Raw genomic sequence first — 21830 nt, 5'->3', positions numbered from 1 at the left:
TGGTGAAGAACCGTGGAAAAAGTGAGACGGGAGTAACGAAATTTTTGACCAAAATTTAGTACTTGGGGGGAGTGGGGGGGGGGGGAAGGGGCCCAGTCAGTAGTGTGAGAATCAGCCGGGTCTTTCTGTAGTGTTAACTCCGATTCTCTTTTTTCCCAAGTACCATTCCCTTTTTTCTTTTTTTTTTTTCGTACAGCAGCAAAACAGCCTTGTCCCCGGCGCATTGGACAGCAAAACCAAGTAAGAATCCCGGATGAGGTATGGTCTGGGCCCTCGGGGACCGCGACCATGTGTCCTAACCACCCCAAAAATACCCTTGTTTCCCACCCCTTCCATCTCCAAGTGTCGGTGCTATGTTGCATGGAATTCCATCTGACGCACCGGTTTGAATCCGTAAGTGAGAGGCCGTAAAGAGAGCGGGGGTAAAGGTGGTTGGGGGGCCAGGAGTTCGCCGACTAGTAGTAAGACAAAAGTGACCATGCTGTCACCGATGACGACGTTGGGTGGGCAGAAAAAAAAACAAATGGACCTAGGAATACCGTCACTGTAGTAGACTCCCAACCCAACCCACCCCGGATGAAGACGTTCACCTTCAATTGAAGGTATCGAGGGGGTCCAGGGAAGTCAGAATCCTATCCAAACTAACCGTGCCAACCCACGCGCGAAGCGTCGTCGCATCTTTTGTTTATATAGCAGGTGGAGGGGCATTTCTGCCTCTGGTGGCTTTCTGGGGGTTTTGGGTGTGAAGTGGTTGGTGCCGAGAAGCATCAGCCAATCATACTATACTCTGCCAGCCATGACATCACGGTGGAGCTTCATATTCAGCCCGTGCAGCCTCTGATGTCATTTCGGCTTGAAGGTGCTTCAGGGCCGGTACCGCTATCCTTACGTATTAGTTACGCGAGGGCTTGGCAACGGAGACTAAGCGGGCGTGGGTGCTTAGGTTTACACTGTTCGGTAGTCTATGTAAGATGCAGATGTATGAATATGCGGAGTACTCTCCCCAAGCACTCCGTACTTTGATCCAAGACACTACATATGAACATGCAAGTCGGCATCACCAACTCATCATGATATCACGTTGCATAAGCCTGTATGACTGTCGGTGTCCGTTCAAAAGGGTGAATGGTACACAACAGTATTGATTTCTGCCAGTTTGGTCGTACATGGCCCAACTTGGTTTGGTCCCGGCAAATAAAGCCTAATCAGGCATATCAAACTGTGCCCACGTTCAATCTCGACGCCCGTGATAACTGAGGTGTGAGCAGATCACGGAGTATAAGTTCCTCGAGTGCACTATTTTTCTCCTCAGGCTCACGTCCAGAAAATTTGTTCATGATTTAGTTCATGAAGTTTAGGGATCGGAGTTTGAAGTACGCAGTATGCTAATAATTCATCCACATCATATAATAGCATCAACCGCAGTCGATGCCCGAATTGGGGCCCACTCAGAGTACACTAATGCAGTATTTGCTTTTTTAGACCAGAAACACCAAGATTTTAAACTAGTAATACCGAATGACAAACATTTAGCCGTACTAACCTGTCTATGGTGGCCCTTCGCCTATTGCAGATGTTATTTCCATGCATTGGCGTGCAGTGGTGTTGGCATAGACACCAGTACTAGTCTTCAAGTCTACTAGTCCCAAAATGCCACCCAGGAAGCTTTCCGCTTGGTTACCGCTGCATGCACTCGACTCAAAGCTACCCCAGTAGCGGCAACCATCTCCACGAATCATCAAAGAAAGAACAGCACCTGACTTGGGAATGTTTCGCGAACATATATAAAAACTCTATTAGTGGATAATGAGTACTTGTTTGCTAGACTCCCGTACCGGACTAAAATATGATAGTCTCGAGGTCTGACCGGTCCAATCCCTGCACGGGATATTTTCGGCTGCGAAAAAAACCTAGCAATGCGAGGCTAGACTAGTCATGATTTGACAACTGGAAATTCCCGATTTGCAAGACGGGATCGGTTGATCGGGCCCAAAGAAAATGAAAAAAAGACACCTGATATCTTGGAGAACTGAGATTTGGAGAGATCGGGGACAGTCAATAAACCCCACTATGAACTAACCTTCAATGTTCGAACGATCTTCCAGAATCCGCTTAGTAACCACCCGAGGTCCAACGCGATTTGGACCACGAGATTCAACATTCAACAATTTTGATCCCCAAAGCAACCAACACCTTCGCGACCAGCGCAATTGGTATCCGACTTGCTTCAGCGCTTCTCAATTCCACCCATACACCCAGTCTAAACAATCACTACCACCAAAGAGAAAAAAGAAGAGAAAATAACCATCACCATGCCCGCCTCAAGCTCAACCGCGAGCAAACCACGCTCCTCCGGCCCATCAGGTCTAACAAGAGCCTACCTATTCGCCTACAACACCACAAATCTCCTAACATGGAGTTTCTGCGTCCTATACACAATCTCCCTCTTAGCCCCTGCCCTCCCAAACAACCTACACACCATCTTCCCTCAAACATTCACCCCCTACCTCCTCGGTACCCAATCGCTCGCCATCCTAGAAGTCCTCCACAGTCTGACAGGTCTTGTCCGCGCCCCCTTCCTCACAACAGCAATGCAAGTTGCTAGTCGTCTCCTCCTCGTCTGGGGCATTATGGTTCCCTTCGGCGGACAGATTGTAGGCGGAAACACTACTCAGCTGGGCGACTATGCGTATCTAGGTTGTGTTAGCGCGTGGGGAATCACAGAAATAATTCGTTATGGGTTCTTCGCTATTACGCTTTCTGGGAATCAGGTTCCGAAGTTCTGGACTTGGTTAAGGTATAATACCTTCTATGTGTTATATCCTGTTGGTATCTCGAGCGAGTGTGCGCTTGTTTACCTTTCGCTTGGTGTGGCTGGGGATGTTAGTCCGTTGCTTTACTGGGGTCTTGTTGCTGTGTTGGCTATTTATGTACCTGGTATGTTGCTTTGTTTCTTGAGGCTTGTGAAGAGGGTTGTTTGCTAATTATGGATTGAAGGTTCTTATATCCTTTACACGCATATGATTGCTCAGCGCCGAAAGGTTATGCGGGGTAAGCAACGTGCTGATTAGGTGTATTGGGTGGACTTGATGGAGGTTTGTTGTGAGCTTTCAAAGCTAAAAACTAACGGGGATGGACGTTCGGTTTTTGATTTCAATTCCGAGAAATGCCTTTTAGTTGTATAGAATTATCATTTCCAGCTTGCTGGGTCAATGGAATGATAAAAATAGTATCTTCAAATGGAGAATAATACTTGACACATCATATAAATGCGCATACCCGTACACATGTATCTTCAATTCTATTTGAATAACCATACAATATACCAGTTGTCAAGATTGAGATTTACATTTCTATAAGTCACGCATAAGATCATTAACAGCCTTGGCAGCGAATTTCTTCCGCTCGTTCTCCGGCAAATCTGCTCCCATATCTAGCATTCAACGAGTTAGTACAAAACGAGCCCCAGACAGTCTCATATCCAACGTACCTCGTATGGCCTGCACACGCATCATAAGCGCTTCCATAGACTCAACCTTGACTTCTTCACCGTCATCTTCGGCGTCGTCTTCCTCGCCATCTCCTCCACCACGTTCAATCGCCATGCGCAAACCTAACATCTCACGCTCTAACTCTTGAACCTCCTGTCCGAAACCTCGGGTATGTGAGGATCTACCAAAGCCTAGAAGTTCACTCTCCAGATCATCTTCATCATCGAATCCGAAATCGGGATCCTGATCTTCAAGGGCACCCAAGTCTCCCGATGCTGTCCAGTCGTGCGTCTCGAGGACTTCCTTGATACGCGGCATACCCTCATACTCTGTAGGAAATCAGTATCAATCACCAGTATATCCAGCAGACAAACCATCATCTATTCGCAGCCTGGTTCGGAAGTAAAAGAGAAGAACATACCTCCATATTTATTCCTCGTCTTCTCACCACCATCCATCCTAGGATCCCACTCAATAACCTCCCACCCAACTAACCCGCAATCAAACAACTGGTCCTCCCACCACCCCGCCGAGAACGGCTCATCTTCTACCCCGTCCAAGCCCTCATCAAGTCCAAGTCTCAATTCATCAGGCTCGCCAATGCCAGCGGTGGACGTAGACTTGGATTCAGGAATCCCACTCTTAACAGCACCAACTAGAACAAACACACCAGGTACATCTCCCACACCCCCACGCTCCTCATCAATACACCCTTTCACATCACCAATATCACGCATAAAATCCCGCAAAGCAAGAACATCAGGTCTAGAACCTGGTTCTGTAGAAGTACGCTCCTCGGCCCCAGGATTTGTCACACAAACCATCAAAGCACCAACGGCATCTCGAACAATCTGGGCTTCATCGCTCATAAACTCAGCGCGCCATTGCGCAGCACCAGCACCAGTTCCCCGCTCAGTCTTTTCCGCAGGCGCACTCTTAGACTCTGACCCTGACTCTGTAGATTGCGAATCCCCCTCTACAAGAAGAGGTACCTCATCAACCCAAACAGGAACATCAGCAGTGTAATATTTCGTATCTAGCCGCAGAGGACTATGCGTCGTATACCCCGCAAACGACGTCTGCGATGTGTGAGGGGTATCGGAACCGGGGTCATCGGGGGTAGCATCTTGCGAGGCTTGCGCGGATCCAGCTTGAGGAGGATTTTCAACCGGAACACCGGTAAGAGAGTGTAGGAATTGAGGAATTATAGAGGTTGACTGGTATGGTGGGGAGAGGATGAGAAGCCGGCGTGGGTTAGCGATTTGTTTCGCCTGGGTTTTGGAGGGGTTCGCGAGGGTGGCCGATGCGGCCATGGCGTTATGGTTGTGTTGTTGACTTTCTGTTCTTATTTTATCGGATCGAGTCGGATGTATGGAGTTGGGCGTATGTTGAATTATTGGATTGTTATGGGATTGCAATGGCTTAGGTTGGAGGTTGATATGTGAAGAAGCTGGAAGGTGATCACCCCGCATAGAAGGAAATATTGCGGAGATCGCGTCGTGCGCCAGAGCTAGTATCGATCCATCTCAACTTCAAATTGATTTCTGGCATGTAGCATATTTGAAAACGCCGTACTATAGGTGCCAATCATCTAAATAATTGAGCCCTGCTCTACTTTTAGCAAGATTCTACCAGTGCTATAACTTGCCACAGCATTATAGAAAGCTTCTTACTCTACTAGCTCCCCTCAACAAGCCAGAGTAATCAGGATGCACTATGTGCGCCAGGTATTCATTCATATCCGTATTGAAGATACACTAGTCCTAAGACAAATGCCGACGATTCCAGACCTAGCAAAATGGAAAGAAAGCCTGAATTTTTTTTTTCCCATAACGAACCGAAGAAAACACAAAGGACGAACGCCAACCACTAGAATCCGCCCGGTCTTGAAAACTGCGCTCCTATACTATCTTATCTTTCCTCGATGATTTACCGACCGCGCTGCTGGCCACGCGCACGCTGCACGGTAGCCTTACCACGGGCCAAACCGACACCGCGCCCACGCTGGCCTCGTGAGCGGAACATGGGAGCATTCCTACAGAGAGAACAATTAGTAAATGCCGGTGCAAGAATGATATGTATGCATCTGGGACTTAGTAGAGATAATTTTCTAGGTTAAAGTCCTCAAATCTGGGACGAATGGCTGAAAGTGCCAAATCAAACGTACCTCAGCATGTCTGGAACAATGAAGAATCGCACATGGCTTCCACGAATGTAAACCTGGTCAAGATGCGAGACACGACCATCGCGAGCGGTAACGGTGATATCCTTAAGTTGGACGTTCATGTTGTCCTCAGCTGTAACGACAAAACCGGTCAGCGGTGATTTTCAACATTAGAGCATTTAAGACGAAGCCGCCATCTCAGCGAAGATCCAGCCTGACTCTCCAGCTCCATTGAACAATATAGATCTCAATTTACGCACCTTCCAACAGCTTCCCCCGGTAGACGACGCCCGATGTGATCTCCAATGTCACGACATGGCCCTGAAAGAATAACATTAGCCGCTGGAACTCCTCGCATGTCCTAACCACATGGTATCTCTAAGCCGGGAAGAGAGCCCATCCAGCCAGTTGAAATATCTAGGAAGAACGATAGCGACGAACCTGTGCTTCGTTGAGGAGCTTGATCGGGATGCCGATGGTGCTAGTCAGCTTGCCCATATTGAAGGAATGTGCGGTGTGGAGGGAGGGGAATCGATTAAAGACGGATAATTAACGGGTGCGACGACGACAATCGCAATATGCCGGTCGGTTCGAGTGTGTAAAAAGGCCGATTAAGTAGCGGCGCGGTGGTATGGTTGACTAAATAGTGGGACAGAGATGGGATGGCGGAGGTCGCGAAGTGAGTTTTGCGGCAAGCTTCCTCCTTTCCGCTTTGGGCTTTTCTTCCTTCAAACTGCACTTCTACAACAACTACTCCGTCCACCCACAACCACTTCCAGGCAATAGCAACGCGAAACAACTATTGGAAAAGCTGCTGTTATCGCAATTTAAATTAAAATCGAAATCTTAATTTCAAATTAATTCTCGTCTACTATATCTACTACGCCACCACTATGGCTGGTTCACCGAACTCCAACCTCCGCGGCTTCAACTACGCTGTCCAAACGCTCCTCAAACAACCTTCTCAGTTTCTTCCACATCTTACCATCCCGACATTCACACATCTTCCTGAAGACCTTGGTCCCCACCTTACCAATTCATCTCCCCCCTCAAACCAAGCCAAAACCACAACCACAACGCCAGAAAAGAAACAACAACCTCGAACCCCATCAATTCGCGCCCTAGTCCTAGACAAAGATAACACCCTCTGCCCACCTAAAACAACCACCCTCCCCTCCAAAATACTCGACAAGCTCGCCGCCCTCCGCAACTCCCCAACAAGTCCATTCAACCTCACCAAGAACCCACACTCAATCCTTATCGTTTCCAATCGCGCCGGAAGCCACCCAAACTACGACTCGGAGGTTACCTCGTTAGAAACACAGCTTTCGCATCTCCAGATTCCTGTCTTCAGGTTACCTGCTGGAACGGAGAAGAAGCCATTCTGTGGAGATGAGGTAGTGAAATGGTTCCGGGAGAGGGAGGTGATTAGTTCGCCGAATGAGATTGCGGTTGTGGGTGATCGGTTGGGTACGGATGTTATCATGGCGGGCATGATGGGGTCTTGGAGTGTTTGGTGTAAGGAGGGAGTGTTTGAGGTTGGTGAGGAGGGGAAGCCGGAGAGGAATCTGTTGGAGAAGATGGAGGTTTGGATTGAGAAGTATTTGAGGGAGAAGAAGGGGCTTCAGGCGCCTGCGCCGAGGGGATGGGAGTGATATGCTATTTGTTTGATTCGGAATGTAGAGCCTGGTGTTTTAGGGCTGAACTTTGTGTAATTTTATCAGGGTATATGGATGTATAAGACATAGCTGGATATAGACGTGCATACTACTAATAACCTCAGGGCTGTCTCGCAGATCAGGAATCTGGGGCTGAAGATAAAAGAGAAGGATATGTATACGCATAGATATTGCCGTCATATTTTGAAATAGAGGACTCGAATGGCAATACTCCAAACAACGAAATGTGCAAGTCATACTACAAGCGGCTACATACTAAGTATGGAGGGAATCTTGGGATTCAAGTTCTCAGGCCGGATGGCAGACGGCTCCTCTTATCATTATGGATTTCTATGGCTTGGGAGCTTAGCGTATGGTCTAAAGACCATGGATTTACAATAATTTCAAGGAACAGATAAAAGAGTCGATAGTTGATTCGGAGTCTAGCGTCAATCTCACACATTCGTTTACTGCCTGATCAGCGCCATATCCACCCCGTAAACCGCCTGAGTAAAGAATATCTCAACTTTGAAACAGGGTCACGAGGTGGAAAGCCAGTTATATACCATACACATTCAGGTGTTGACAAGACATTGTGTGCGAAGACTGACTCCAAACTCGTGACGAGGGCAGTGGTCTTCGTCTGCAAGAAGACGCGGACAAAGTTCTAACCAATCTTTGGAAGACCAAGCCCTCGTCTCCGATAACACAAGAACCTCAAACACAGACAATGAAAAAAGAAAAGAAAAATTGGGGTTGAGAGGGGTGTCTCCTCCGAGTCGGTCTGTTTGGCATAACCACGTAAAAAAAGACCCTGATCAACATATCAGATGCAAAACACTAGGAATGATGACACGGGGTAGAAAAAGAAGAGATGAGAAAATATAATCAGGATTCAACCGGAACATCCAGGAATCCATCAAAGATGAGGATAAAGAAGCAGTGAATCAAAAATCGCTTCAGGACCGGCCCCAGAATAGAAAGGGTATTAATACAAAACAACGCACAAGACAGAAGGGATATATGTCACGCAAGAAGAAAAAAGAAAAAGAAAACAGAAACAAGCAACGAGTTCAATCGGAATTGTTTTTTCCCGGCCATCGCCAGCGATACGTGGAAGTTACTCGAAGGATATCGTGAAATCAAGATAGCATGTCAAATACACATGCCGAAACTGACCAACCAAATCCAGAGCAACAAGAATTTTCCGAGATGCCCATCCAACCATGCGCCACAAGCACCCCAAAGGCCGTGAAACATCAAAAGTAACACCAAAAAATAGATTTATTGAGCCAATTCAATTGAGCCTCAAGGTCCCCCGGAAGGCAGGCCTTGAGAATTGATCTCATCAAGATTGACCATGCTGTGGGTGTAATCACCCAGACCTGGAGAACCGTGGCCGGACATGCCGTGCATTGGCAACTCAAAGCTTGGGCCTTCATGCGAGATGCCATAGTTGACATTGTGCTTTGGGTACATCTCATTCATTGAAAGCCCATCCTCGACAAACCCTGACTGCTGATCGTGGGAGAAGCCGTACATGTCTGATGTAGAGTGAGACATGTTGGATAAGGGAGGCGAGTGGTTTGCAATCATAGGGTCAGCCGGGCTAACGCCAGAGTAAGGCGATGCTGTGTGCGACCCGACAGTTGATGAATCAGACGGCCCCGTTGAAACGAATTGGGGCACGTTAAACTGAGGCGGCATGCTAGCGACAGGGGTCGAGTCACCTTGTGCGGCGCTGCTGAACATTGAGGGGCTGGCGAAATCAGAAGGCGATCCAGCCGTCGTGGCAGACATGGGGTTAGTCCGGAAATCCAGTCCATAGCCTTCAGTATCAATGCGCAGGTCGGTGGGAAGAGCATGCGCAGATTGAGGAACCGGGGCGTAAATGCCAGAATCAGCAGGGTTGTTATACGAAGCTGGAGTCTGGGGCATGTGGAATGAAGTCATAGGGGCTTGTAGCGCAGAAATGTCGACCGCTGCTGGCACAGACCGACTGCGCTGACGCTTATGCCCACGGGCAGCAGGCATGTTGAAGCTCAAGTAATTGTGATCTTGGTAGAGGTTCATGTAGGCAGGCGGCGCAAAGTGGTTTGGTTGAGAAGCAGGGCGCTGGATAAAAGGCGGGGACATCGCACCGGGAACAGCAAAGTTGTTATTGTTGTTATTGTTGCTACCATAAGCCAGGCGGTTTTGAAAAGATTCCAAGGACACAAGTTTAGCAAGCTGAACACTCAGAACCTTGGGATGGCCTCCCAGGTGATGAACCATAATCTGACTTGCTTGTTGCTCCTCAGTAAAATCACCGCATTGATAAAAGCCTCCTGAGTTTGAGGAGTCCATGTAAAACATAGGAGGTCGGTTGAGCTCCACTACCAAGCCACCGGGTCGAGGTGGCTGGCCATTCGGCCCTGGATTCGGGTCTCCAGTTTCTAGTGTGATATTTTTGATGTGGGCAAATGGGTATTCAATCTTATAGCCTGCTGAGTCGTTGTTGATGTAGTATGTCATACACGCCTTGTCGGGCGAGTAAAAGATTACTAGATCCATCGCGTTCTGTCCAATTCGTCGCCAGCTTCCGATAGTCAAAGATCGACAAGTGAAATGCGAGATGACTGTGAAAATAGATAATTAGCAAACCCTTCCATGCAGAATCGATAATTAAGTATCAGCTGGTGACATACCAACTTTGCCTGACGCATTAGACTCGTTCGCATACATACCAGGAGCCCCGTATCCCGAGGATGAACGTCCAAAGGGATCACGGGTTCCAGGCTTGCTGGGATCGAATTGCATTGCAAGATAGTGGCGCATTGACTCGGGGATCGAGTCACAGCCCTCACCAGTTTCAATGCTCTTCTTAGCGAGCATCTTGATTTTGGCACGGCTAGATTCCGCTCATCAGTACGGTTCTCAATCCAAAACATGCCGTTGAAAAAAAAAACCTACCGGTTCTGAAACCAGATCTGAACCGAGCGTTCCGTCATGTTGATATCTGAAGCAATTCGCTCGCGGGTCGCAGCAGTGGGAGTCGGGTTCTTATTGAATTCCACCTCGAGGGTGACAAGTTGATCCTGGGTTGCACGTTGGCGTTTGTTGTTTTTCTGTTGCTGGGTCAAGGTGCTTTTCCGAGGCGGCCGACGTGAGGCGGACGAGGAAGGTCCTGTACCACTCGAGGCCGAAGGGGAAGGGCTGGATGTCGGGGATGCAGAAGATCCCGTCGTGGGCGCACCCGCTGACGGGTCGGGGGTTTCACTCAATGACATCTTTGTTATGCGCTCGACAGAAATCGATGCACGAAATGCAAGTATCGAACGATATATATATTCTGAGCGGTTTCGTATAAACTTGTTGCGTAAATGTTTCCTTTCTTTTCTACAAAAAAAGATTCGATGCGTGACGATCCGGCCGACAGGTGAAGAGGGGTGAGTGTTGAAAAATGATTGATAGTCTTTCCAAATGAAGAGTGTAGTTGTTTTTTTTTCTCTCGAAGCAGCTTCAAGCGCGAGAGAAGGAAGTCAAAAATGAAACGAATGAATGCGCGCTGGCGTAGGGATGAGATCAAATCGCGATCGATAGCATCCACGTCAGAAACGGAGGGGGTTGGGTAGTAAGGGCGCGTCGCAGAGGCGTCCTGAGCAAAGGAAAGTATATGAATAAAAAAGGCTGGCCTATGCAGCACAGATAGAAGGGCAAGGGACTATTCCCAGATCGACCCGATATATCGAGTCTTGGACGTTGGAGTCGGGCTGGGGAGGGGGGGGGGGGGGGAATAATCGCAATACCCAGGTTGAGTCGATCAACTGGGAACGGGGTCTTCGAAGGGAAGAAAAAAGCCGTTCGAGGAAACGAATGGAGATGGTCAAGCAGAAAGAGCGATATAGGATCGTCGTGAAAGAATGAAACGAACGACCTCGTAAAAAGAAAAGAATGGAAAAATTGGAAGACACACACTGGGGAAGAAGAGGAAGAAGTCAGGAAGGAAGTGGAAAGGAGATGCTTACTACGCCGGGAACCAGGAACAGGAACCACAACTCTCTTTCTCTCTCTCCCTATACCTCGTGGGGCCCGTGTCGCTTCCGACCGCGCGCCTCATGGGTCTCGATGGATTTCTATTTCTTTTATATGGCTATACATGGGGTATTCTTGATTTTCTATCGACTTAATATTCTATAATACTCGTTCCTTTCTTTCTTCTCAATTTTTACACTGAATGGCAATAATGGAAAAGGGGGAGGGGGGGAAGACAACCGGAACTCCCATAGTGTGACTGTTTGGCCCCTGCGTTGGCCTGCATGTTCAGCCAAAATCAAATTCTAGACGGTGCGATCTGATTGACTCTGAGCCTCTTCCCTGAAGAGGGGTTTTCGCATGCGCTTGCGCTCTCCTTACTCGGCCCATTTGTACAAACAACTTGTCCCACTCTTGCCATTGTGTGCTGTACGACGGGGCTTACCGACGATCCTGAACCAAGGAATGTTATGGTCTAGGTGGTTGACAGACTGCAATGATGGAGTCTTGTGGCGTTTGTGAGGACCGAAGAACCCCAGGAAAACTCGGGGACCATCTTGTGTCTATCCACTCTCAAGCAAACCAGAACCCAAATGCCCTGATCGTCGCCAAATGCCGCCGAACGGCAACCACCACGTGAGATCCGCGGGGATCTGAAACACCGGCTGCTCGTGACAACTCAACAGGTCGTTCCTGGCGAAAGCCAAATACGAATTTCACATCTACAGAGAGAGAAGACACGATGGCGTCCAGAAAACCACAATTGCTATCGGCAAACAATAAATGTTGTCTCGGACTCCGGGTTTCCTCCAATTCTTAGTGCTCAATAGTTTCAATAGAACGTGCAGAGTCCAGTTCTTTGGGAAACCCCCATCTGCCCCTGATTCGAGAACATTTCAGCCACGGCTCCAGTTAGCGCCACTGTTGGTTATCCACGGTCCAGGGGCTACAGTTAGAACTCTCCACCAATCGCCGCGCACTTGAAGTCTAAGACCCACGTCGTCCGAGTTGCTGAATGGCCTGTCACTGCCAAAGCGACAATTCAGGTACCCGCCGTTTCTACTCTTGTGATTGGCCTCGGGCCCATTGACAGGTCATTCCAGACCAACACAGCCAGAGTGTTGGACAATGGTACAGAGTTCTGTTCCGGCCTGCAAGGCTATGATAAACCCCCCTTCCTGATCCTTGTCCTTGACTGACAGTCGGCCCAGTCATGAGCTTCCTTGGAAAATGTTCCGTGCGCGCTTTCTCTGCAGTGTCTCCATTGGACCGACCCGTCCGAGAGTCGCCGTCAAGTGGACTGGAGAAAAGTTCTTTTCATTTTCTTCGCCTGTCGCGCACGTCGCACTTGAATCCCCGTGCGCCTGTGCTTCCGTAGTATCCGATCACATTGGGGATGCCGAAACATCAGGTAGTAACTCTGTCAGTGCATATGGGCTAATAGTCGAATTTGAAGATTATCCTAGTTGTCAGGGAAAGCCACATATGTGCGACCATGGTTGGTCACACCTAAGTGACCTGACTTTGGGAAAGGTTCTATCATTATCTTTTTTTTTCTCTTCGCTTTTTTTTCTTCTGGATCCAGGGGTCAATCCTGTTCTCTGGTCACGGTAAAATCCACCGCACGCTATTTTTGGGGATAAAAACGGGGCTTCTGGTTGCTTTCCTAATTAGGCTTAGCGCATGGACATATCCCGACACCGTGAAATGCGAGCATGAGAACTGAAGCACTACGTAGTATGTATCAGATGGATCCACATTTGAACCAGAGATTTTGCAGACCCGGCCAAGCTGTGCTGATTGTACAACGGTTACAATGAAGACGCAGGTTCAACTACAACATTGGAATGATTCCAAGATCGGTCCAAGTACTTCGTGTTTATTTACAACCTCAGGCTTTGATGAACAGGCAACCGGCAACTGACGAACCCAATTGCATTGTCGGGACGCCTCCTTACTACCTGGACTGAATTCTCAATCAAAAAATGAAGAGACAAGACTGCTCATCGAGCATCTTGATCTGCTCGTCTGCATGCGAAACAGCCAAGTCCGTATGCAACCCAGCCAGACTAATGTTCTTAGCCCGATCCGTAATTTCCCATACTTGCTCCGTCAAGTGCATCGCCATATTCCTTTGTTGTTCTCGATAATACGCCGTCATAGACTCGTGCTTGTTTCGGGCCCATTCCCGATCTTTGTGGGTGACTGCCTCCCGCGCAGCGAGGTAAAAGGGCTGCGGAAGAGATGAATCAGGGCCGCATCCCGTTGATAACTGATCCATCAGTCCAAAGCAAGTATGTGCTAAATGCTGAACACGTGGAGAACAGGTTGGATCACGGAAGACGCGACGTGCAAGTAAAAGGTGAGAGGTCCAGTAGAAACACTCCGTCAAAATGTCCAAGGGTGGGCGTGTGCAGTCGTCTGGAAGAACCGCTGGGTAGTGTGATCCCCACGCACGGAGTTCACTTTCCAGTTGATACGCATCGCTTAACTGGCTATCTATTGAACTGTTCTCATCTATACATTTTTCCACGTCGCAGGCAAGATGTGCGATCCGCACCAAGAAGCACATTAATGGCTGGGGGCAGCCAGTCATTTTATGGAAAGACGGCTCTGAATGATCCCATTTTTCGGAGTCGGGATGATGTAGCAAGAAGTTCCGTGGCGCATAAGGACGTCGTTGTCTGGAGAAAGCTAGCATAAGATCAACCATAGCATATCGCTGCACGGTCATCCGCATAATATCAGTGAACGGTATGTGTCGGAAGTAGTCCAATGTCTCCATGAGAAACGACGCACATCGCACATGAGGCTCTAAAACACCATCCTTCGACTGGGCAACAACAACTCCCTGTAACACAACTGCTGTGAGCAAGGCTTCTTGATCCGAGTGTGTTATGTTCCTCGGCGCGATGCTTCTTGTTTCAGTCGTATTTGGACGGCCTATCAGCTGAAGATTTTGGCCTAATGTGCGAAGCATTCGCTGCTGGCGTTGGGCGGCAAGGGAGACACTTCCCATGCCAAAGTTAAGCATATGCTCAGTGGCTATGCATACAATTGTCTCAAGCAATATAGGTGAGGACAGAGCTGCGAAAGATAAATGACGGTACGGGTTATCCGGCCCGTCCAACGCTGGCACATTGCATGCAACCAGCCTCATGTCTAGCGTATAGTAAGTTAGCTAAAACGTACCAGCGTGAAGAAGATAGTCAATCGCAGATTTCGTACAGTATTCCCATGCTAGCTTCTCTTCTTCACAATCAAAAAGTCCATTTCCAAATGGTGATGGAGGCAATATGAGTAATTGCGCATTATCTTCAAGTCTGGTTTCTCTGTTCCGAGGCCGATGCCTCGACACGGTAGGCTGGTTTCGCCGAACCCATTTTAATCCCGAAGGCCATTGGCAATCAATCCCCCTCGAAGAACAGAAAGAGCAGGAAGGTCTTTTCTCGTCACATTTGTTGTGCCTTTTTCGACACTGAAGGCACCCTGTCGTGTTCGTTAGTATTATTTCATATTCGAGGTGGGAAATATGCTGATACCGTTACGCGATCTCGATAAGGGCTCCCCTCGGGGCATTCCGTGTGTACGGTCAGCAATGTATAATAATATTTGTCCACAATAGTCTGTCGTTGGGTCTGTGGAAGCGTCGAGGGGTCTTCGGTTCCCCGCTTATCGCGACATCATGTAGTCACATGATGTAGTATCTAGCCAACAAAGAAGGCTCTCTCCGAGTCTTCTTTCACTTTGGAATCAAAGTGGAGTAATTACAAAGCCATAAAGAAATCGATTGTGGAGTTTAATTCTAAATACCTGATAGGTACTACTATTCAGTCGTGCACATGTGCTTAGATAGCCCCAGGCTGCCTCCACCAGGCTGAAGCGTCAGTGATAGTAGACACAGGGATATGTACAATCTCCATGTGATACGCGACTCACCACCTGGGTATAAATTGAAGGCTATTCTAAGGTGTTTTTTCTTCAAGTTCCTCTCTCTCTGTTCCCCTAGACTCGGATACTAGATTGTCAAAGTTCTACAACCATTACCTACTAGGCTCCTACAACAGGTGAATACTATCAAGTTGCCATGCCACTGGCAGTCATTCAAAGCCCTTTGTTGTCATTCTATACTAACTCAGATGGCCCTATCCTTTAACTTGCTCATTCAGGTGCTCGATTCAAGGCATCTTTCACCCCTTTGAATCGGAACAACCGGTCAGGCCGGCGCCTTTACCGCCGTACCGTCTGCCTCGCCCACCTCGTAAACAGCGCTTTCGTTATATTTGTTTCTTTTGCATTTGCTCGACTGGTAGTTGCCATGGACACTTCGAAAATGCCAGACCGTCCACTAGTGTTCCCCATGGAGCTTTGGTGGATGATCATTCAATATCTTCGAGAGGAAAAAAGTCCCCAGCATATCAGCAGGCTTACCCAAACCTGTTAATGTTTCCACGGAGCGATACATCACTCCATTTATCAACCTGCTCGCCTCATACAAGAGAAAATGCACTTAGGCTTGCTATAACCTTCGTGTTCTTCAAATCAAGCTCTTACACTCTACGACTAACCAAAACGAGTGACGTCTTACAACAAGGCATATCTACAGTTACTTCTATTCGGCCTTTCCAGCTCCCGCAAATCTAAATATGTCGACAGTGAGTGGAACTCAGAATACACATACTGACTCTTTCTATAGTATCCGCGTAAAGTGACAATAGATCACTTTGGCAGAACGCCCTTTCCTAATTTTTTCCGATTCAACAAGACTTCTCAAAAAAGCAAGAAGAATATATTACGCCGCAAACACAAAGGCGTTCCAACATCCATATTTCTACACCGATTAGAAGAACACCAATCAAGATCATTAGCGTTGAGTACAAACGCCCAACTGCTTTGAGAACGGCAAAACCATCACCAAGCTCGTGGAATGAGTCAATCACGCAACTCGAGTATTATTTATCTCAAGTGAGACACACGCAACAAGATCCAAGATTCCTGATGCGAGAAATCGTAGCCATAAGCAGAAAAGTGAAAACCTCGACCGGACTTGAAAGCTCTCATCATGGAAGTTCGCCATGATGCTGATATGGGATTCATGGACTTTGTGAGCTATTCCGATCCGTTCTATGAAGAAATTTTGACACTGGGAAACTTGGGAAATCTTATCATGAGACCAAATTACTGACCGTACAAGGGACCCTGGTTGAAAGATGCAGAGAAATTGCTTTATAATATGTACATGTCCCTGCACATCGATAAGGGGAAGGTTTGGGATCTGCTCATCGGGCCGTTGAAAAAGATTCTCGAAGAAGAAGAATAGCTATATGGTCCTCCCTGTACATGGGTAGATCCCTATGAAATTGGATGGGATCCTTTGGTGGCGGTCGACCGAGGTCATGAGACGGCGATGAAGTATGTAGTAGCCTCCGATCTGTCGGGCCGAAAATTCTTTTGCAATACCTATTTAGATCTTGAATCACCCGCTGCTCTACGCACACGTAAGCTCATAAGTACTGAGATAACTTTCACGTAAATTGTTGCTCACATGAAACAGGCCACATTGGAACCGATTCGGTCCAAAGCTTCACAAGTCAATTAGGAATCTTCAACGACTCAATTTTACGAGTATCGCCGCTTAAAGAAGTTTCCATCACTGGTGCCAGGTATTACACAATGGATACTATTGCTACATCTGAAGGCTTCATGGATTTTCTTGAAGAACTGTTGATTTTGAACTGTCTATTTGATTTTATCGACGGCCTCATAGAGATCATGGGAGACCCGGATGACTTGAGGAGCTTAACGCTGAGAGGCTCTAGTTATTCCGAGGCACCAGACCGTGGAAATGATGAATAAATACTTTTTGAAACCGCACTAGTCTTCTACCACGGCCAACATATACAGTCGCTTGACCTTGATATCTACTGAGGGACATAGGCCTGAATCAATCTTACTCGCCTGGCCGGCCTCAAAAGTTTGACAGTCACACCCTACTCTGTTGTCCGCGGCATTTGGGCAGAGGCAATCGCTGGATTGAGTGAAGCTTTACCACTATCTCTCCAGAAACTGACACTAAGACACCAAGAGGGAGCTCCTCTACCAATTTCAACCCTTTATGAGTCCATGAAGCGTGGGGCTTTACCCCAGCGACGCGAAATTGATTGCCAGATTCCAGACACAATCGAGGATGGCCAGAACGACTCTTAGTTGCGCTCCGAGCTGAGATCTTGGAAGAGTAGATTCAAAGACCTGGAAGTGGAGTTGGAAGTGGTTCTTGCTCCGTACCCCTTGACTATGCCGAAGTACGATGCCTGTTCTTGTGAATAACTTGAGTTCTGTCATCGATCCCCGTTTCATGCACGTTCCCCAGCTCCTCTCACTACTGAAAATGAAGCTAAAAATTCCAATAACCTCGATGCGTCCAGCCTGTCAGGTGATGGGCCACCTTTTATGTGGCATTCCGTTTACGCCTAGGATGATTACCTTGACCGGGTCAGTGAATATTGACACAAATCTTCCATAGACCCTTTTTTAAAGGGTTGACTACCCAGTGGTGATACCTTAAATAATCTTGATATCGAATATCTAAAACATAATAAACCAAGATGGGACTCCTTCAAGTTTGTATTATATGCGCAATGTAATTAAGCCCATTTTCGAGCATCTATAGGATTCTGTGCGATCCCTTTGAAAATACATGAATTAATTAGTCTATATCTTCCTGAGATATAGGAAGCTTATAAGCAACTTTCCTTGTCCTTCCCAATACTACAAGCTGGACAGCGGACCCTACACTAATTCGCGAAACACCAATTGTGGACAATGAAATTACTGTCCGTTTCAATTCATTTTTGGTCTCTGATACATCCAGTCGACCATCAAATGCTTTCACAAGCTTTGCCACTTTAACTTGAGTGTCTCCTCATTATTTAACTGCTGGCTTAATGTCGTTGTCGGCTGGCGCACGGGCATTCTAACAAGACGAATTGCTTCTCAGTAGAACAGAAAAACATGGGCAGCAAAGACGCGTTTTCCTAGTTTGTTTGACAATGGAGCAGGATTTTGCGTAAAGTCGGGAAAATAAACATTGCAAACTTCGAAATTGGGACGAAGTTAAGCTGAACGACAAGGAACATGAATATACCAGATTCGCTTACCAGACACACATTCCCGAGAATTTCGGAACGTTCCGTCTGAATACCACAACTTCATCCCCGCCGTAAAAAAATGACGATCAAAACTGTTGCGATTGCCGGAGGTTCTGGCTCACTGGGAAAGCCCATAATTAAATCACTCGTCTCATCTGGATTCGAGGTCACGGTTCTTGTTCGGGACGGGAAAAAGTCCTCTTTCACAACCCCCGTGAAGACAGTAACAGTCGACTATGCATCACACGAGAGCCTTGTTTTCGCTCTCCAGGACATCAATGCCGTGGTCTCCGTTTTGAATGGCCCAGGCCTTGATGCGCAGCCTGTGCTTCTCGATGCAGCTATCGACGCTGGTGTCTCCAGATTCATACCCAGTGAATTTGGCGCAAATACGTACATTCAAAAGACGTCGCAGATCCCAATCTTCCAGGGCAAGATTGCGTTCCAGAAATTGCTTGCCCAAAAAGCAGCAGAACACCCCAGCTTATCCTATTCATTGGTCATTCATAATCCACTCTTTGATTTCTGTTTAGCCGGTGGGCTGCTTTGTGATGTTAAGAATCGGGATATGACCATTTATGATGGCGGCGACAATAAGTTTTCGACTACTTGCTTATCTGACCTTGGAACCGTTGTTGTCGGAATTTTGAAGAATCCTGGACAGACGAAGAATCGGGCAATCTTCGTTGAGGGTGTCAATTTGACACAGAACAAGTTGTTGAGTATCTTGGAAAAGGTTACTGGGTCGAAGTGGACGAGAAAAGAAGAAAGCATCTCGGATCTGAATACCGCTATGTATGCTGAATTGAGCAAGGAGCAGCCAAATCCTGGTGTCTTTGTTCCGGGATTCTTGAAGGTTGCGATTTTCGGTGGATCTGCTTATGGCGCCGACCTGAACGAGCAAACACCTGGTTTGGATAACAATGTTGTGGGCCTGAAACCATACAATGAGAACGACGTGGAAGAAATCATCAAGGCCATTGTTGCTTGAAAGCATGCCAATTTGTCAAGAAATCATTCCGAGTTCTCAGCTATCCATTGACCGAGGGATTCAACGTACTTTTGATTACTGGAAGCGTCTGTCAAAGAAATATTGGGGAAAGTCTTGTCATTCATGTAATTAAATTTTCATCCGGGTTCAGTAATGCCCGCCTGATCAAATCATTGTATTTACTGTGCCAAGGCATCATATACAACTCGAGAAAGGCGATCAACAATCAACTCAATCTCGGCTTTGGTCGTGTTATATGCAGGGGCCACGCAGACATGATCACCATTGATGCCGTCTACACACCCACTTCCCGGAATCAAAGACACCGCGTATTCCGGCTTGAGTCCAGTTGTATGCAGCGTCCATGAAACACCTTGTGATGGTGGATAGGGTTCTTTTGTGTCCTTATTTTTGACAAATTCAATCTGCATGGGTATCAGTAAACATCGATAATCGCAAATAATTATCAGAATAACTTACAGCCCAAAACAGTCCTCGGCCTCGAATATCACCGACGTGAGGATGATCACCCAGCTTTTCATGCAGGAGTTGACTTAGGTAAGCGCCCATTTCACGGACATTAGGAAGAAGATTATCGTCTTGGATGATCCTTTGTACTCGATAAGCAGCTGCGCATGAAACAGGATGACCTTGGTAAGTTTGGCTATGAGAGAAGACCCCGGTGCCCCTTGTCAAGGTATCGACCACATGTTGATTGATGAGAAGGCCAGCAATTGGCGCATAGCCTCCACCGAGGCCCTTGGCAATAGTTTGAAGATCTGGAACAACATCCTCCTGCTCCCATGCATGAAGTGTTCCTGTTCGACCCATACCAGACATCACTTCATCCAAGATGAGCAGAGCGCCGTGGCGCTGGCATACTTCTTTCATGGCTTTCAAATAACCAGGAAGGGCAGGCATGCATCCCAGTGTCTAGATTTGAATAATTAGTATATTCTAGACATGATTTCGACCAAATCAGTTACTTACTGCGCCAGCCATTGTCTCCGCTACGAAGGCGCAAACGGTATCAGGTCCGACTCTTTGAAACTCATCTTCCAGTTCCTGTGCAAGTCTTCCGACATAGCTCTCAACGGTCTCGTCGGCTTTCATGTCTCGGTACGGATAGCATTGTGAAACGTGGGAAACATTCTTCGCAAGGACCTTCTCATAAAGTGACCTGCGGCCGATGTGGTGACCAACAGAAAGCGAACCAAGTGTATTGCCATGGTAAGACTGCTTGCGAGCAATGAAATTAGCGCGCTGCGGCTGTGGCGTGGGAAGCTCCATGAAATATTGAACCGCCATCTTGAGCGATGCTTCGACGGCTTCGGTGCCTATTAATATCGCATTGTATTAGTCAATGATACTCTCTACAAGAATATGTGTGTCAAAACAAACCTGACGCGACAATGAACGCTCGGGTCATTTTACCGCCAGTCGAATCAACTAAAAACTTGCAGAGGTTTTCCATGGCACTGTTTGTAAAGTATAGCGAGTAGCAGTAGGAAACTTTCTGCAGCTGCTCTTGAATAGCCTCATGCACACGCTTATCATGGTGACCAAGGCAAGACACTGCAGCACCGCATGTAGCATCCAGAATTTCAAGCCCGGTATCTGTTACCAGGTAGCTTCCTCGTGCCCCCACGATATTGAGGGGCTTCTGACGAAGCTGCCGGTAAAGAACACCGCTCTGGCCGTCAGCGAGTCCGTCTGAAACCTGCTTCGCAACAGCAAATGGCGCCACGGAGGGCTCAGTTGAATCTGATTGGTAATCGCCCATTATTCAAAATTTTAAGTTGCGAAAGACAAGTATAGATAAAGGATTTGAAAGAACAAAATGAATGAGATGGAGGGAGAGCAAACCGAAAGATTTATAGCAAGGACATTCGGTTTCCCCTCACAGCCCCTCCTCATATTCATATAGCTCCAGCCGATATCTAACTTCTAGATCCATTTCTATTGGCGAATGCTATCGTGACAACGGCTGGTCGGGACTGGGGAGCCGCATTGACGCTTCTTATCCCTGTGGGCCACTAAACCCGAAGAGGAAATCTTTGTCGGGCCCACATGAAGAACAAGGTTGTTTGGGTGTCGAGTGGAGCGCGATAAGACAAAGCCTTTGGGCAGCTTCGTACATGCAATCTTTAAGTGTGATCTGCCATTATCCCACGATGATTTGAAAATAGCAAAGATTGGCTGGTGGTTCCGGATCTGTCTGAAAGCGCGAAGATGATTTGGCGAAACCACCGAGCTACAGCTGACATGGACTGAGTAAAGTTTAGAATTTGGCCCCGAATTTAGTACGTGCATGTCTGGTGATACCTAAACCATTTGGTCATGAGCTAGTTGAATGACCCCATG

At 47.5% G+C, this 21830-nt stretch overlaps 9 protein-coding genes across 9 annotated transcripts; 4 read left to right on the top strand and 5 right to left on the bottom strand.

The window, feature by feature from the left end:
* Window positions 1-2312: 2312 nt before the first annotated feature.
* N7478_007851 (protein tyrosine phosphatase-like domain-containing protein) lies at window positions 2313-3071 on the top strand (the record flags this gene model as incomplete). The annotated part of the gene is made up of 2 exons (XM_056924065.1): window positions 2313-2937; window positions 2998-3071. The coding sequence occupies 2 exons, from the start codon at window positions 2313-2315 to the stop codon at window positions 3069-3071; spliced, it is 699 nt and encodes a 232-aa protein (XP_056776791.1).
* A 282-nt stretch (window positions 3072-3353) lies between these two features.
* On the bottom strand, window positions 3354-4804 carry N7478_007850 (adaptin-binding domain-containing protein; the record flags this gene model as incomplete). The annotated part of the gene is made up of 3 exons (XM_056924064.1): window positions 3354-3433; window positions 3491-3820; window positions 3913-4804. 3 exons carry the CDS (start codon window positions 4802-4804, stop codon window positions 3354-3356), a joined length of 1302 nt encoding a protein of 433 aa, XP_056776790.1.
* Window positions 4805-5420: 616 nt separating this feature from the next.
* N7478_007849 (putative small nuclear ribonucleoprotein SmD3) lies at window positions 5421-6153 on the bottom strand (the record flags this gene model as incomplete). Its single annotated transcript, XM_056924063.1, has 4 exons — window positions 5421-5526; window positions 5659-5788; window positions 5916-5976; window positions 6097-6153. 4 exons carry the CDS (start codon window positions 6151-6153, stop codon window positions 5421-5423), a joined length of 354 nt encoding a protein of 117 aa, XP_056776789.1.
* Window positions 6154-6548: 395 nt separating this feature from the next.
* On the top strand, window positions 6549-7310 carry N7478_007848 (phosphatidylglycerophosphatase; the record flags this gene model as incomplete). The annotated part of the gene is made up of 1 exon (XM_056924062.1): window positions 6549-7310. One exon carries the CDS (start codon window positions 6549-6551, stop codon window positions 7308-7310), a length of 762 nt encoding a protein of 253 aa, XP_056776788.1.
* A 1311-nt stretch (window positions 7311-8621) lies between these two features.
* Window positions 8622-10582, bottom strand: N7478_007847 (homeobox domain-containing protein; the record flags this gene model as incomplete). The annotated part of the gene is made up of 3 exons (XM_056924061.1): window positions 8622-9931; window positions 10001-10203; window positions 10266-10582. 3 exons carry the CDS (start codon window positions 10580-10582, stop codon window positions 8622-8624), a joined length of 1830 nt encoding a protein of 609 aa, XP_056776787.1.
* A 2723-nt stretch (window positions 10583-13305) lies between these two features.
* N7478_007846 (uncharacterized protein) lies at window positions 13306-14487 on the bottom strand (the record flags this gene model as incomplete). Its single annotated transcript, XM_056924060.1, has 1 exon — window positions 13306-14487. The coding sequence occupies one exon, from the start codon at window positions 14485-14487 to the stop codon at window positions 13306-13308; it is 1182 nt and encodes a 393-aa protein (XP_056776786.1).
* Window positions 14488-17000: 2513 nt separating this feature from the next.
* Window positions 17001-17183, top strand: N7478_007845 (uncharacterized protein; the record flags this gene model as incomplete). Its single annotated transcript, XM_056924059.1, has 1 exon — window positions 17001-17183. The coding sequence occupies one exon, from the start codon at window positions 17001-17003 to the stop codon at window positions 17181-17183; it is 183 nt and encodes a 60-aa protein (XP_056776785.1).
* A 1371-nt stretch (window positions 17184-18554) lies between these two features.
* N7478_007844 (aromatic alcohol reductase) lies at window positions 18555-19466 on the top strand (the record flags this gene model as incomplete). The annotated part of the gene is made up of 1 exon (XM_056924058.1): window positions 18555-19466. The coding sequence occupies one exon, from the start codon at window positions 18555-18557 to the stop codon at window positions 19464-19466; it is 912 nt and encodes a 303-aa protein (XP_056776784.1).
* A 179-nt stretch (window positions 19467-19645) lies between these two features.
* Window positions 19646-21249, bottom strand: N7478_007843 (uncharacterized protein; the record flags this gene model as incomplete). Its single annotated transcript, XM_056924057.1, has 4 exons — window positions 19646-19891; window positions 19947-20399; window positions 20457-20803; window positions 20868-21249. The coding sequence occupies 4 exons, from the start codon at window positions 21247-21249 to the stop codon at window positions 19646-19648; spliced, it is 1428 nt and encodes a 475-aa protein (XP_056776783.1).
* Between the last annotated feature and the right edge of the window lie 581 nt (window positions 21250-21830).

This window comes from Penicillium angulare (assembly GCF_028827245.1).
Source record: "Penicillium angulare strain IBT 27051 chromosome Unknown utg000005l_segment0_segment0, whole genome shotgun sequence".
NCBI lineage: Eukaryota > Fungi > Ascomycota > Eurotiomycetes > Eurotiales > Aspergillaceae > Penicillium > Penicillium angulare.
The sequence above is the reverse complement of the archived record's forward strand: the minus strand, read 5'-3'. Positions and strand labels throughout refer to the sequence as shown.